At 47.7% G+C, this 15,824-nt stretch overlaps 1 protein-coding gene across 1 annotated transcript in view; it reads left to right on the forward strand.

Annotated features, from left to right (window-relative positions):
* Nucleotides 1-3,468, forward strand: part of ATP6V1C1 (ATPase H+ transporting V1 subunit C1) — a 1,238,716-nt gene extending 1,235,248 nt beyond the window's left edge. Inside the window, exon 13 of the mRNA XM_069621464.1 lies at nt 2,849-3,468. Coding sequence (XP_069477565.1) covers nt 2,849-2,944 — 96 coding nt within the window. The 3' untranslated portion in view covers nt 2,945-3,468. The remainder of the gene's footprint in view (nt 1-2,848) is intronic.
* The last annotated feature ends 12,356 nt before the right edge of the window (nt 3,469-15,824 follow it).

The raw sequence follows: 15,824 nt of genomic DNA on the forward strand, positions 1-15,824 counted from the left end.
CACCCCAAGGCCAGCCAACGGACCCACCGGGCTTAGGCTGTCAACAGCACATCACTGCTCTCTTGCACTTTTCCAGCTTATTCCCACTAACCCACCCCATCTCATCCCCTTTTTTCAGAGCTGCCAGAGCGCCAGGGGACCACTTCGGTGGTGATAGTGCGCGGTACAAATGTCCTTTAACATTAACAGTAGTTGGCAATGCTATCCCGCTTTGCCTCTCAACAGGTGTGCAGCAAGGGTGCACTTCAGGAAGATCCAAGGGACCCAGAGGGGGGTGGGTGTCTTCCCCTCCCCACGTCCCTCACTAGCTCCGCCACTGCTGAGAACCTTTCTGCCAGTACTCTGAGGCAAGAGAGTTCTCACACAGACCGACAATTCAACCGCCATGTACTACCTGAACAAGCAGGGAGGAACACGATTACACGCCACCCCCCCCCCCCTGAGTCTGTTGGCAGTGAAGATATGGGAGTGGGCCATCCAACAATTTCTCTGATGGCCATTCATCTGCCAGGAGCGCTTAGAGGCAAACCTCAGCAGGATTACATCCCAGTGACAAGAGTGGGAGTTAAATCTCAGTCTTGGAGGCTGTCTTTGGATAATGGGGTCTCCCCCAGGTAGACCTCTGCAACAATCTACTACATCAGCTGCAGGGGAAGAGTGCTCCACCCCTGCCCTCAGTTTAGCAATACGGTTCTGGAGCAGCTGACACTAGGCTATCTCAGGCTATCTGCTGGAAAGGTGGAAATAATCCAGGCAGTCCGGAAGCCTTCTACCCTGGCCCAATAGACGTGCAAATGGACCAGATTCTACTACTGTGCTTTGGACACACATGTCAGTCCTTTGTCCTACCCTTTGAAAAAAGTCCTCTCCCTTATCTCGCATCTGGCGGCCTCTGGCATATGGATCAACTCATGTCGATGTTATCTGTCAGCTATTGGGGCCTATCACAGCAGCTAGGACATGTCCTTTTCCAGCTCAAACCTGGTTGTGCATGGACACTTTGAGGGTCTCGCCAGACTCTATCTCCCGGCCAAGAGACCTCATTCAGTTTGGGATCTGAAAATTATCCTGTCATCATTGACGCTCAAACCCTTTGAATCGATGGCTTCCACGGAGCTGAAATTTCTGTCATGGAAGCTTTCTCTTTTGGTGGCTCTCACAACTGCATGTAGAGTCAGCAAACATCCAGGCTCTATCAGCTTCTGAGCCCTACACTATTTTCCATAAGGACAAGGTATTTCTTACGCACCTTTATACCTCTACTCATCGAGGAGGACCTATTGCCCACCTTTCTTCAGAATCCATTGTCTCTGGCTGAGGTTGCTCTCCACTCTCTCGGGGAGAGCCCTAAAGTTTTACCTGAATAGTAGTAAGCTGTTCAGGAAATCAGACACCCTTTTTGTTACTTTGAGCAGTCGCCAACCCCCCGGGTCACAGGCCTCTTAAGGCCATGTTAGCCAGGTCGCTAGTCTTGGGCATCAAGCAGTGTTATTCCATGCAAAAGCGATAACGCCCTAAGGGCATTCATGCACATGCCATCAGAGCCAAGTCACGGCCATGTCTTTTCAGCATAACGTGCCTTGGGATGTTATTAGCAGGGCTGCTAATTGGTCACCATCCTCTTTCGGGAAGCACTAACATCTGGACACCAGCTCCAGGGCTGATGCCAGCTTCTGACAAACTGTCCTTCGCTACAGAGTCAAAGGTTGCCTCCTTCCCAGAACACGGTTTCTTGCTGTGAAATCTCCAATCAGTATGATGGAAAGGGGACAGGACCTCGCAGTAAGAAACAGTTACTTACCGTAGTAAGTACTAGTCCATAGTCGCCTTTCCACCTTAAGACCCACCATTCATCCCCTGTAAATCGGTGAGATAGTAGTAGCTGATGAGCAGTCAAGGACTGATTGAGGAGTGGAATATGAAGGTGAGCCACACCCTTTTAAAATCAGAGGTGTATTTCTATTTATTTATTGATTTATAACGCACCTCAACCCAGAGGCATCAGGGCGCACATATACACACGAGACAACAGAATTATAGGACGAGGACAAAATTACATTGGTGGTGCAAAGGTTTATTCAACGAGAAAGGTCTTCAGTGCTTTCCTAAAGGTTCTGATGTTGGTGTCTTGCCGCAAGGGCAGGGGGAACAAATTCCATGTTTAGCTGAGCAGACGGCAAAGGACCTGCCCAGGCCTTTAGTCTGCTTGAACGATGGGCAATTAACCTGCATTGAGTTCGTCGATCGAAGCATCCGTGAGGGCTCATATAGGGTCACTAGTGATTCCAAAGAAGCATTTATGTACTAAAGTAGCCGCTTGAATTGATGTATGGCCCTTACAGTGTAAACCTTGTTGATAGGTTGAGATATGGCCTTTTCTCTGAATCTTTTTTATGATGCAAACCGCATTGTTCTGAACAATATGAAGCCTCTCTTAACTGCTAGAGACTGCAATCTGGCTCCTCCTCCTGCAGCACGTTCCTAAACCTGTTTTTGTGTCTGCACTGAAGCAGTGTGTGTAAAGGCATTTGCACAGACAGTTGAATTTCTGTAATGTTGCCATCCCCATTATGCTGTGATTTTTCAACTTTACCTGCATTGACACACGCAAGTAGAGGAACATCCTTTTGTGATGCCAGCCTAGAAGCTCTCTTCCATGTTATTGTATGCAATACAGTAGTTTCTCTGAAAGGAAATGGTTCCCTAACACAAATTCGTCTTACCTTGCGCACATTTAAATTCCAAGTATTTGTTTAGTTCATACCTTGTAATGAGAACATTGCTTTGTGTATATAAAAAGCCAATATGAAAGTATTGTGTTAATATGGCTGTTGGAAACCTTTTGCAGGCACCCATGGATATACCAGGCCTGAACCTCAGTCAGCAGGAGTATTACCCTTACGTATACTACAAGATCGACTGCAATTTGCTGGACTTCAAGTAGCAGCTTCGTCATCCTCATCAACTGTCAATAGTGCTGTTGTCCGAACAGACGCAAATCCGGATTACAACTGCAGTGCAGCAGCACTTTTAATCCCCTGTTATCCCAGAGCTTGTTTCTCATTCCATAAACCTTGGTGCATTGAAATAGTGCCCCATCCCTTTCTAGTTTCTTTTTAGGAATAAATGTATGTGCTGTTGCTTTTAATCAGGTATTTCGATGTACACTGAAAGAATCGGAGTCTATTTATAAGCAGAAGTTTATTTAAAGGTAAAGACCAGTCCTTGTTCATATAGTGATGTGCTTTATTTCCATTTGATACCATTGTTTATAAAGACCCTGTTTACAGCCGAACTTCACGTTAATGTTTATACCATTTAATTCATTGTATTTAGTATTCAAAATGTTCAGTTGTTGCCCATTTGTGATGTAAAGAATTGTGTGATATATGTGCTCCCTGAACATTTTAAACTACAGGCATTCTCAACCACCACTGGAGGAAATAAAAAAACATCTGTAAAAACGTGCTCTGAATTAGATGCATTATTTGACAGTGATGCAGGCTCCTGACTTTCTTTCCGAATGCACACATTGGGTCTAGGCGCGGTTCTTTCAAGTAGGCTAGACCTGGACGTCTGGCTTCGTGTCCATCATTCGATTTGGAACCCGGAGGCTAACTTGGAGTTCATCACTTGAACACGATTGTATATTTCTTGCCAAATCCCTACTCTTTGTGCCGCACATTTTCAGTATGCCCAAAGTAAAAGCGAACTGCTTTATCTGCTGTCTAGTTTTGTCCGTTTATTTCCACGCCTAATTTCTGTTATGTCTCAGTTTGTACCATGCTGTGACATGTGTAGCAGTGCATGTTTGATTTGCGTGTTCTGCAATTAATATTCCCTCTAAAACCTTTCACTGCCCCCTGAAGCTGGCTGGGTCCAGGCTTAATTAAACACTAAATAAATGAAGCTAGATTAAGCATGTCACAGCATTTCTTCTATACATTTAATTGAGACAATCTAAGAACAATGATGTGTAGGCTTCCTGGCTTTGAGACCTAGAACATTTGGACCACAGTGTGAGAACATTGACACAGTGATGATGATCCTGGCGAAAGCATATGGGTAGATCTCCGCTTACCTAAAATGATCGCCATATCCTCCCAAATGAGGGCGAGCACATTTCTTGATATGATAGCTCAATACTGCAATACATTTCTCACTATCCAGCTTTGATTCTCCAATTGGCAGTTTGAAGGCGACTGAGTTATGTACTATGGTTCTTTTAACCCTTCAATGGGATCCAAAAATATGTTCACGCCTTGCACATGTATTCAATATTAATATTATATGATCTGTTGTTGATTTCCTGAACTTATTAATTTTACGGCTGCCACACTTATGTTGCCATCCCTGGTTATTATTTAACCAGCTCAGATCTTTCTACAGATATCCTATGTAGCATGTTCTATGTTTGTAACAGTTTGATGGCCTGGGAGATTAAATAGACTCGGTTTTGCAGATCCCACTTATTCTGCATCCTGTATTTTTAAGCTATTTCACCCACAAGTAGCCAAAAATGGAGGCCCTTTTCTTGCCCGCATTGAACTAAATGCTAGCCAAAAAGTAGTTTTGCTGGCATTTAAAACACTGAGTGAAGTTAGTGTTCATCATAATAGTTGCTACCAAGTAACACAAGAATGGTTATCAGTTTAATGCACACCTTATGCCAGCATGTTGCCAAAAATGAGCAAAAGACATTAAACTGTGTATAAACTGGCTCTGTTCAGTGGTTTTTCATTCTGGCCAATAATCTAATATGTTACTTGCTGAAATGGATTAGAACATTGTACAGGCAGCTTGTGCTATTTGTCAGTATTGCTGTGGCCAGCTTTCATCTGGTGATTATTTCATCCACACCTCAAAGTTAGAATAATGCACGCGAGAGGGGACTGACATTGTTTAATATAGTTATCACAGTTCTATAAGTACTTGTTTTGACTCGGTAAAGAAATCAACATATTTAAATACTTTAACACTGTTTAAAGAAAATATCGAAAATATCTAGAAAGAGCAGATGTGCTAATACAATGCTATTCTAAATGTATCCCTGCTAGAAAGTACCCAAACTATGGCTACCCCAACACAGTAATAATTTGAAACACTAAGGGATATTTGGTAATCTGGTTGGTTTGTAACCCCACAAGAAAACAGACACCACCCTGAAGAGTACAGTGTGCAGATTAGTGAATAAATCAAGCTAAATTGGCAATCGTTATAGGTAGAAAACAGTTGCCTATAAGTGGAGAGGCAGGCCAACACTCCAATGTTATGTTTGTTCCAGACCAACCCTTGCCTGGCTTGTGCTCTGGGCACAGTTCCTCTGCCCATGCCATATGCCCTGAGCACTGCCCACCCCCTGCCTTGAAGAGGCACTGCCACTGCCTGCAAAGCACATTGGCAAGTGTAGTGTCACACCATTCATTACCTATCTTTGCTAGCCTTCACGCGATCATTGAAAAAACTGAAGGGATGCTTCCTGCAGGAGTAACTCACTGAATAGGGATAGAGCAGATACCCTTCCATTTTGTTCTGCCAATAGCCGAGAATTTGTCATCCTAGACGACAGTTCCTTGGCGTTTCCACCTGATGTTGCCAAGCACCCTCGGCTTACAATAAACATTGAATCCGCCTTGACTGGACAGCTTTCAACTGCACCTTCTTACACTTCAAATCAACAGTGTCACCAGTTTTCCTTCTGGTCCAAGCACTTCACCACCACAGCTTAGCACTACGGCTGCAGAATTTCTAAGCAGCACACATCTTTCTTGCTCCCTAACCACTGGACAATCATTGTTTAGGCTCATCAGCTATCACCGTCCACCAAGTAACTGGTGTACTTTTGAACTTACCTGGCAGTCTCACCATCTCAAAACCCAACATTACTGCTAGACAAGCAAAAAAGTACTATTGACCATAGAGCCCAAATTCACTCCGAGCATCCCTGACAGACTAACCCAATGTCTGGTTTGCGTAATGAAATCTAGGGGACCCAGAGTGGGCAAAAGTCCATCAAAACCCGCCAAAGCGTGGGCCCTCTGATGCACCGGTTGTGAACTACTCCACGCCAATCCAAAGTTTCTGCCCTTGTGACATTCCCACCACATCTGTCGCTGTCCATGCTCACCTCGGTGGGTGGCCATCCAAAAGACTCGATTTGGCCATGGTTGAGGTCTGCGATGTGCACTGAAGAACGCGCAGCTCTGGGGCGGGTTCTTGGCTATCAGTGTTTCTCTAATCGCAGCGCTTGCGACATGGAGGCTGTTGGGGAGAATTCTCTTCTAGGGCTAATTTCCCTTACCTATAGAGTCCCCCAGCAGCTTTGCTGGATTTGAAGGGTTTAGTTTTTTCTCCTGCTAAGAGTGAGACCCTTTTTTGCCACTCTTAGACAGATTGCTAGTGTGTTTTAGGCTATCTTGTGTGCTTCTGGTCTATGGGGTTTCTCACCCTCATAGGAATCATCTTTTTAACATGTGTGGTACACAGCACCCTCCGTGCCGTACCACAGGGGTGTCGTAGCGACCCCCCCAACATAGACTCCATACCCTGGGACTGACTACTGTCTCCCAGGGCATGTAAAGTCCCCATTGACTTTACTAGTCAATTCTTATGAACTACACCAGTACAACCCATCTTACTATGGAAGTACTGGGAAGGTTTAATAGTTTTTCCCCAATGTTCATTTTCGAGGGAGTACCGTACAGTCCCTCTCTCAAAAGTTTCCGGCTGGTGGCAGTGGTTACTGACGTAAATATTTGACCGTGAATATTTCCCTATGGGTTTTTCCCATTGTTCGAGGCTACCACTTTTACTGACAGCCTCTAACATACCACCGGTTTATTTTAATATTAACTTTACTCCGGTAGGTTTTTTTTTTCACTTAAATTTTATTGCAACTTTTACAATTAACAATAAATCAAGCCATAAGCACAAGCACAATAGTGAACTCTTGATACTTCGAGTATTGACCCTCCCTCCACCCTCTCCCCGCTCAGGAATCAACCAAAATCAAGCTGGCAATGTTGAAGTGGGACCAATACAACACACAGATTGACATCCTAGGCTCAAACAAAAAGAGAAGTAGATTGACAACTGCTGGGAGAAACAAACTGCATAAGAAACAAGCTTCCTCAGGCGTAGTCATAGTCTCAACGATTCACAGTTCTCATGGAGAAGAACGCCCATCCAATCTTGTAAGAAAGAGTTCATGGTATCATGCCTCATGGCCGAGAGCTTCTCATATGTGAATATCGTCCAAAGCTTGGCCATCCAGTCTGAACTTCTCGGAGACCAGACACTTTTCCACTTTTGGGCCAAAGCCAGCCTCCCTGCTCGAAGCATTCCTTAGACCACTCTGGTGAGAGGATTCGGGAGATCGCACTCAGAGGAGACGCCGAAGAGGTTAGCTATAGGGTGAAGAGGCAGAGGGACTCCTGTTATGTCATGAATCCAGTTCTGAAGCTCCGCCCAGAATGAACAACTGGACATTCCCACCACAAATGAAACCATGAACCCAGAAGGCCGCATCCCCTCGGACAAAGCGGGGAAACTCCCGGGTAGATTTTAGTGAGCCTAGCTGGGGCCAGATGCCATGCGTGGAGAACCTTAGGTTATGCTCGATCGCCGCTGTATATAAGTTCCCCGCGAAGAGGGATTTGAAAATGGCAGACCAAGTTGCTTCATCAATCACCTCTCCCAACCTAGTCTCCCACTGCTTCTTAAACCCCTGTCTGCTCTCAAACTCTGCTGTGATTAGGACCTTACAGAAGTTGGACAATGAGCCTCTCCTTGTGGGGGAGTCCACTATAATTTTCTCGAGTAGCGTCAGAGGGCGGGCCAACTTTTCAACCCACTGGCTTTCTGTCAGAATCCCTTTCAAACAGAGATAGTCAAAGACGGACATCGGGAAGTCACCCATGGCCTCTCTAAAGTTGGGATATTTAATGACATCACCCTGATGGAAGAGTTGTGCCACACGTTCCAAACCAGTACCCGACCAGGCCTGTGTCTCACGAAAGTTTCTACCACCCAGATCAAACGGGAGACCCCAAAGAGAGGACAAAGGAGAGGGCCAGGTCGAGAGTGTTGCATTTTCTCTGTCATCCTTCCATACCTCCCATAGGACCGCTAGGGTAAGGCGATTTCTAGCCTTGTAAGGGAGGAGTTCAATCGGGGACCAGAGTAGATCTCTAACCTTCTTAGGGTGAACCTGTACATCGTCTATGCAGGACCAATAGGTCCTCAAGTCATCCCTCGAGTGTTCCAATAGCACTCTTAATTGCGCTGCCTTGTGGTAGAGCCTAAAGTCTGGAAGGCCAAATCCCCCATGAGACCTTGGGAGCGTTAAGGTATCAGATTTTACTCTCGGTTTCTTACCCCTCCAAATGAAGCGCCGGATCACCAGATCCAGGGACCTGAAAAAGGGCTTCGGGATGGGGGCTGGAAGGGCGGAGAAAAGGTACAGAAGTCGGGGGAAGATGTTCATCTTAACTGAGACCATTTGCCCGAACCACGAGAGTGTCAGGGGAGCCCAGCGGAGCAGATCAGACTTAATCTTAGCCAAGACAGGAGGATAGTTCAGTTCAAGTAGTTTGGACAGGTCTCTCGCATGAAGAACCCCTAGGTAGGGTGTAGCCTCACGCTCTACTCTCATACCCCTCCACGACTCCCTCCCTTCCATCTCTGTATCGACATAACCCATTGGCATTAATGAGGACTTCCCTAGATTGATCTTCAAACCCGAAAACCTTGCAAATTTTTGGATTAAGTCGAAGAGGTTCGGAAGCGACGTCCCAAGGTTGGTTAGGTACGCCAGGACATCGTCTGCAAAGAGGGAAAGCTTGAACTCAAAATCCCCACAGCGTACTCCCGTAATTCCCTGGTGCTCCCTTATGGCAATAGCCAGAGGTTCCATGACTAAAGCATAAAGGAGGGGAGAAATCGGGCAACCCTGGTGGGTTCCCCTAGATGAAGAGAAGGCCACGGAAACTGTATCATTTACTGCCACTCTAGCTGATGGACCATTATAGAGAGCCGGTATCCAGCCACAAAATTTCTCCCCCAGACCCAGTTTCTGAAGAACTTTCCTCATGTAAGCTCACTCAACCCGGTCAAAGGCCTTCTCTGAGTCCAAGGACCGCAGATAGGCCTCCTCCCCTGAAATGGCTACTTCATACATTAAGTCCAGGGACTTCCAAACATTGTCCCCCCGCCCCACCTTGCCTCACGGGAATGAAGCGTAATTGATCTCCATGCACCAATGACGGGAGGAGCGGAGCCAACCTATTAGCCAGGAGCTTTGCCAAAACATTTACATCTGTGTTGAGCAGCGAAATAGGACGATAGGATTGACACTGCTTTGGGTCTTTCCCTTCCTTTGGAATGACAACAATACGGGCTGAGCGCATTGAGTGAGGGATGCTGCCTGAGTCCAAGACTGCATTAAAAAGCTTAGCCAGGAAGGGGGCAAGAGAAACACGAAAGGAATTGAAGAAAGAGATAGTAAACCCATCATCTCCCGGAGTCGACCCAGACCTCATGGAGGAGATTGTGTCAATCACTTCTTGAGGAGTGACTTGCCTTTCCAGAGGATCAGGCTTCTCGGGGGAGACGTGCCAGAGGAAGGGAGTCCAAAAACCTATCTATCTCCTCCCTATCCCCCCTATATTTGGAGGTATAGAGGTGTTCATAATACAGGCGGAACTGTTCCGCGATCCCTGGGTCGTCCCTACAAAACGCCCCACCTGGCAGGGTCAGCGCCTCCACTCTCTTTCTATTTCTACACTCCCGGAGTCTCCAGGCCAGGATTCTATCGGCCTTTTCTCCCTTTTCCATGTATTGTTGCTTAAGGAATGAGAGTTTTCGCTCCGTTTGGCCTATCAATAGAGAAGCCAGTTTCCCCTTTAGTTGCTGCAGCTCCGCCCACTTACCTGGGAACATCTGTGACCTACGTTTGCCCCCCCCGGTCTCAGCTCCTCGATTTTATCCCTCAGCAATTTCTCCTCCCTGCACCTCTCTCGTTTCCTCGCTGCCCCCATCCCTATGAGAACCCCCCTGATTGTGGCTTTAAAGGCCTCCCAAACCCCTTCAGCTTTCACCTGCCCATTATCATTAATTTCAAATAATTCCTTGATTGAGGTTTGGATAGACTGATACAGCTCTTTAAACTTTTAGCAAGATATTGTTACAGGTCCATCTCCCCTGGCCCACCAACTTATTTGGCATCCCCAGTTGAATCTTCACTAAGTCGTGGTCCGACAAAGGTGTCGCTTCCACCTTCACTTCCATGATCTGCTCACAGAGAATCCTGTGAAGTAAGATATAATCAATTCTAGAGTGCGACAAGTGGGTTTTGGAAAAGTACGTGAAAGCAGGGAGTCGACCTTCCCGGATCGAGAAGGAATCTCGAAGCCCAAGCTCAGTATTGGTTTCTTGAAACGCGGTAGCTAGACACCTCTGTAAAGGAGAGTCCAGAAAAGGCTGCTCAGAGATCCTATCTCGGTCAGGGTCTAGGACCATATTAAAATCACCTCCCACCACTAGGATGCCCTCAGCAAAAGAAGAAATTCTAGACCTCATCTCCAACCAAAAACGGTCTTGGGCCTCGTTGGGAGCGTAAACAGAAATTAGGGTCATCTTGGAGCCCTTAACTTCACCCTTAATCATAATAAATCGCGCTTCCGGGTCCATACATTGGGTCTTCAGGATGAATTGGGCCTTGGCTGCTACCATTATTGCTACCCCTCTTTTCTTGGACTGGCATGAAGAGTGAAAAACTCTCTGTAGTGGCCTTGCCTTCAAGGACGGCTCCCCACCCCTCACCTAGTGAGTCTCCTGAAGAAAGAGAAAATCCAGTTTCAATCTATTAAATTCTCTCATGGTAAGGGAACGCTTATGTGGCAAATTGGGACCTTGTACATTCAATGGGCCTAGTGTCAAAAACCGATCGGGATCAGCCATAGGGGAAATCAGAGCGGCACTCTTGTATGAACAAATTACAAAAATCCTCAAAGCTCCTCCCCTTGCAAAAATGACTTTGGTTCCCCCTTAAATTGTTACCCTGCCAGAGAGTAGAGACCGCAACCATTTGATACCAGCACATTTCCCCAATCAACAGAGAACACCCCCTCTGCCCCTCTTCCGCCCCCCGGCCCCCTTTGCGGGCGCCTGGACTATTTGCGACATCAAAACTAATGCTTCGCCAGGCCACCAGGATTTACTTCCACCCGGGCAACACATAACAAGAAACCTTAAACTTTCTGAGCCCCCCAACTCTGAAAACCAAACAAAAGGATTCCAGATCTTATCCTCCCCCCCAGCAAACCACACTTAATCTGGAGAGAGTCAGTTAGGGAGCTGGCTGACCGGACGAAGGGGGCCCCATCTTCCTGCATTTCCCGTGGCCCCGAATCCGCCGCCTTTCTGTAAATTGCTTGGAAGTGCATGGCTCTGTTGAGGCACTCTCTCCATTTGCATCTCTTTCTCCTGCTGTTTGATCCCCCAAAAGCTCCCGGGTCACCTTTTGTATGTCGGGTTCGGATATCAGGGAGTACTTATACCCTTCAACTTCAAACGAGAGCGAGAGAATGGGTGCCCCCATCTGTATCGCACACCTCTGGACTGGAGCCACCTTGTTAGGGGGGTGCATAGTCGACAAAGTGAGGGCTGATAGGTCCTGGTAAATCGACATTTTGGAGCCTTCCCATTCCAAGGACCCCCTCTTCCGAGCCAGTTCCAAGATCTTAGCCTTCTTGGAATAGTAATGAAACTTTACAAGAATCGATCGAGGGCCTCTCGCTGGGGCTCCCGCCCTGTGAGCCCTGTCAATAGTTGGCTCACTGGTATTCCCTTCGTCAAAGAGTTTGCTCACTACTGCCTTCACTATTTTAACAATGTCCGCCGGCGTCTATCCATCCAGATCTGGGACTCCTAGAAACCGTAGGTTACATAGTCTTTCTCTGTTCTCTAAGTCATCCAACTTGAGGGCGATCTTCTCCTCTCTTCTCTCCAATTCCGATAAACGAACACCAATTTGGAACTCCAAAATGTCAATCGAGGACTGGTTTGCTTCCAATGCTTGGACCCAGTCGTCAACCGAGTCTACTTTCTTGTCTAACGCGTCCAGTCTCTTGGTGATGTCGGCTCTGAAGCCTCGGATCTCCTCCAACAGAGCCATCATTGTTCCACTCGCTGTCTGGGTTTCCATGTCCTCTGGTTGGGGAATCTTAGTCGAGGGACAGCTGTCCCAAGACATCTCTGGGGAGCGGCGATATTTCTGCAAGGCTTTAGCCTAGTCCATTGAAAGCGGGGAAAGCGCTGCCTCGAGGACCCGCACGGCCTCTGGGGGGGTCCCTATGCCGTACCCAGCAGAGTTCCACAGGTATAGCGAGTCCACAGAGGAATAGGTGATTAGGGCCGCCCCTCCCTCCAACTGGCCCCAAACACAGAGTAGTAGTGCATCGCTCTCCCCGCACCCAGAGGCACCACGTCAGGTCACCAGAATTGAAGCAGCAGGAGCCTGCAGGGAGCGCCTCGGGACCAGCCAGGGGAGCAAAAGCAGTGTAAGCGGGCGGCAAAGAACACAGTCTGAGGCTGAAATCCAGGCAGTGACCCTCTGCAACCAACAGGACCCGGAACTCCCAAATTAAAGACTGCAACACAGAGTAGGATCCAGGAGGCAGAGATTTTGGGAAACCCACCACCCTCATAAAGGAAGGGTCCAAACACCAGACAGGGAACGAGTTCAAGGATGGGGTACAATGCACCCACTTGGTGAAGGCAATGTAGGGGCACTTAGGATGGGCTATCAAGATAGGGGAGGGTCACTGAAACAGCACCACCTTCAACAGGGTCTGCAGTTCACACACTGCTGCTACCGGAAGCTGCCAACCGCCTCATTCACTGCGGCTTCCACCAAAATGTGTGCAGCAGGGCAGGCATCGCTGGGGCAAAGGAATGTCACCGCCATCCCGTGTTCCCCCGCAGACATTCAAAAAGGGAGGCACAACCGCCCCCCGCCCCACTGCACAGGGCCCCTCCAACCAGGCCCCTCGCCACCCACCAAGATGAGAAGCAAGCTCGGGGAGCCGAGCGGAGGCTGCCACGTTCCGGTCTCGAGGTGGGCCGGCACCACCAAACAGGCTCACCTCCTCTCTCGTGGCGGGGGCACCCCGTCCTGGAGCCCTCCAATGCTCCGGTTGCTAGCACTCCACAAGATGGGCTCCTCTTCGGCCAAATCACGCCGCAGTCTCCCCCCTCCCCCGCAGGCACTGCCGAAGGTAGCAGAGCAATCGGGAGGTCTCACCCTCTCACCGCCGCAGTTCTCCAGATATTGGAGTCCAGGGGGGGGGGTGGTCCGCTATCCGAGGATCTCTCCACCACACAAGTAGCAGCCCCTCACCCAAGTACAGCGCGGGAAGTCGGAGCAGCAAAGACAAACCTCCCGCGCGCACCAAACAGGACTTCAACGGCACTACAAAAAGTCAGATCTCCACTCCACCAGGTCTCCACTGGCTCAGAATGCCCTCAGGGGGGGAAAGGTCTCACTGCACAGGTCCTGTGGGGGGGGGGGGGGGGGCTCAGACCCTCAAATTGGCCCTTGTGGAGGAGAACTGGTTAGGGACGCCTGACCATCTCGGCGCCCCTGGTGGCTCCCCGGTAGGTTTTTATTGCCAGAACTTTGATAATATTTCTTTCTCGTGTCTTTCTCTATAATCCTAACCCAGGTTGGGGATCCTTTGATCGTCCTTTCGGCGCCACTGAGTCTGGGGTAGACAGGATGTGTGGGAGGGGGAATAGGCACCCTGGACAGGGTTGCCTACGCAACCCAAGTCACACTCTGCTCCGATAGGCTGGGGATTTCTCCCGCCAGGAGAGCCACCCACTGTGTGAGTGACAGCTAGGCTTTATGAATGGGGGTCTTGCTACATAAAAGCAGTGCCCTGAGGAATGGAGGACAAGACGTCGCCACTGGAACTAAGAAACCGAAGAGGAGAAAAGTTGAAGACATCTGCAATGACTGAACCACCGGTGAAGCCCTGCTGCAGATCCTCGCCACTTTTCTCCAACGATAAGAGAAGATCTTCCTCGGAAAAGTCTTCTTCCCTTGAGCTGGTGGGGCCAACCAGTTCACCAGTCGCCTTCCCGGACCTGCCTTGGTCGAATCGCCAGTGCCAAGCACTTGGAGACCGGATAGCCAAGCACCCGTCCACCCGGACCGCGATTTAAAGGATCGTACCTTTTATTTATTGGGCAGCACCGCGGCTGGTTTCATCCCTGGGCAGTGCAGTGACTCGTACCTTCCTCCACGACGAGAGCCTCTCTTCCTCTGCTGGATCTCCCGAACTGCAGGAACTGCCAACTACCGCCACCACAGGAGCCTCTTCTACTTTACAGGTACATTGTTCCGCCAGGCTTCCCGTTTCGTTGAGTTTTGCTAAAGGTGTTTTAAATCCTTTACCTACCTTCTGAGTTGGCCGCCCCTCTCGTCTAACATTGTCTTTCACCCTCTGCAACCACCTTTTCGAATCGTTAAACAGACTTGACTGCAGCTACCAGAACATTTTGATCCTGGGCACATTGCCTTGTACCATTGACACTGGCACAGGCCTATTGACTCTGGTTAAATCTGTTACACCTGCCTTCTCTAGATTGATTCTCACCTAGAAATGTGTTGGTGCACCTAACTCTTATAACCACCTTTTCCTTCCCTCTTTTTAAACTTGTGAAGTGCCATTTTGCTCGGTTTTCACCTCTGTATTGCATATGCTAAAGTACTGCCTTGCCTAACTGGTTCACAATCTACTTGGGACGTGTTGCTGGTGTGTTAAAGAGTCTAAACCTGTATAACGTGTCCTTTCCCTCCCTTTTGAGAAATTGTTAATGCCATTTCTGCTTGGTTTTCACTATGCTGTTTTGCTCAGTTTTACCGCTTGCTCAAACTTGTCTGCAATTTAAATAGGGAGTTGTGTATACTTTTCTTGACTGATTTAACTTGCTTTAATAATAGGGATTTGTGTGTGAACATCAGAGTGTGTAAAATAAATATATTCTTTTTGATACCAAGCTTTGGTCAGTGTTTCCTTGTTCCATAAGTACTGTATCCCTAATGTGTAAACCCTGAATACTGCTCATCTCCTTCTTGAGATAAGCCTGACTGCTTAGCCACAGCTACCAACTAAATCTTTGTGGTACAGATTGATACCAAAGGGGATTTTCTTGCATATATCTGTTGTCTTAATCTTCTGTAGTGCTCCCTAAGGGAACTGCACAGGATTCTGCCTAACACTGGTGTACAGCGGTGAGGATAAAAGTATTGGATTTACATTTTAGAGTGCTGCTAGTACCTTGGTTCATTTAACCACAAGGCTTAACAATCACAAAGTTAATTTTTTAAAAAGTCAAAGATGGAAAGTTATAGCCAGGAGACCCTCCTTGTAATTACTGCTGATTATTTAAAGGATCTGTGCAGACAGAAAAGTCTTCCTGTCAAAGACAAGAAATCAGAAATGATTGAAAGATTGTTAGAACACCAAAGACTGGAGAGTAGGGCTGTAGTGCCTACCCCTCCAGCAAATGTAGCAAATCTTGAGGAGGATAATGTTGATGATGATATTGTTGAAGCAGATGAGGAAGAGGAGGATAACAATGTCACCCCTTCTGGCCCTCTGCCTGCTCAACAGCCTCAACCTATGGCTACTGGACCATTGTCAGGTCCCACATTAAGTCCTGAATTTATCACCTCTAGAAAAAATGAGACTTGAACTTGAATTCAAAAGAATTAGTGCCCAAACTGAACAGAAACCTCAAGAAATAAGACTCAAAGA

This window comes from Ambystoma mexicanum, chromosome 5q (genome assembly GCF_040938575.1).
Source record: "Ambystoma mexicanum isolate Mex_15411 chromosome 5q, UKY_AmexF1_1, whole genome shotgun sequence".
NCBI classification, from domain to species: Eukaryota; Metazoa; Chordata; class Amphibia; order Caudata; family Ambystomatidae; genus Ambystoma; species Ambystoma mexicanum.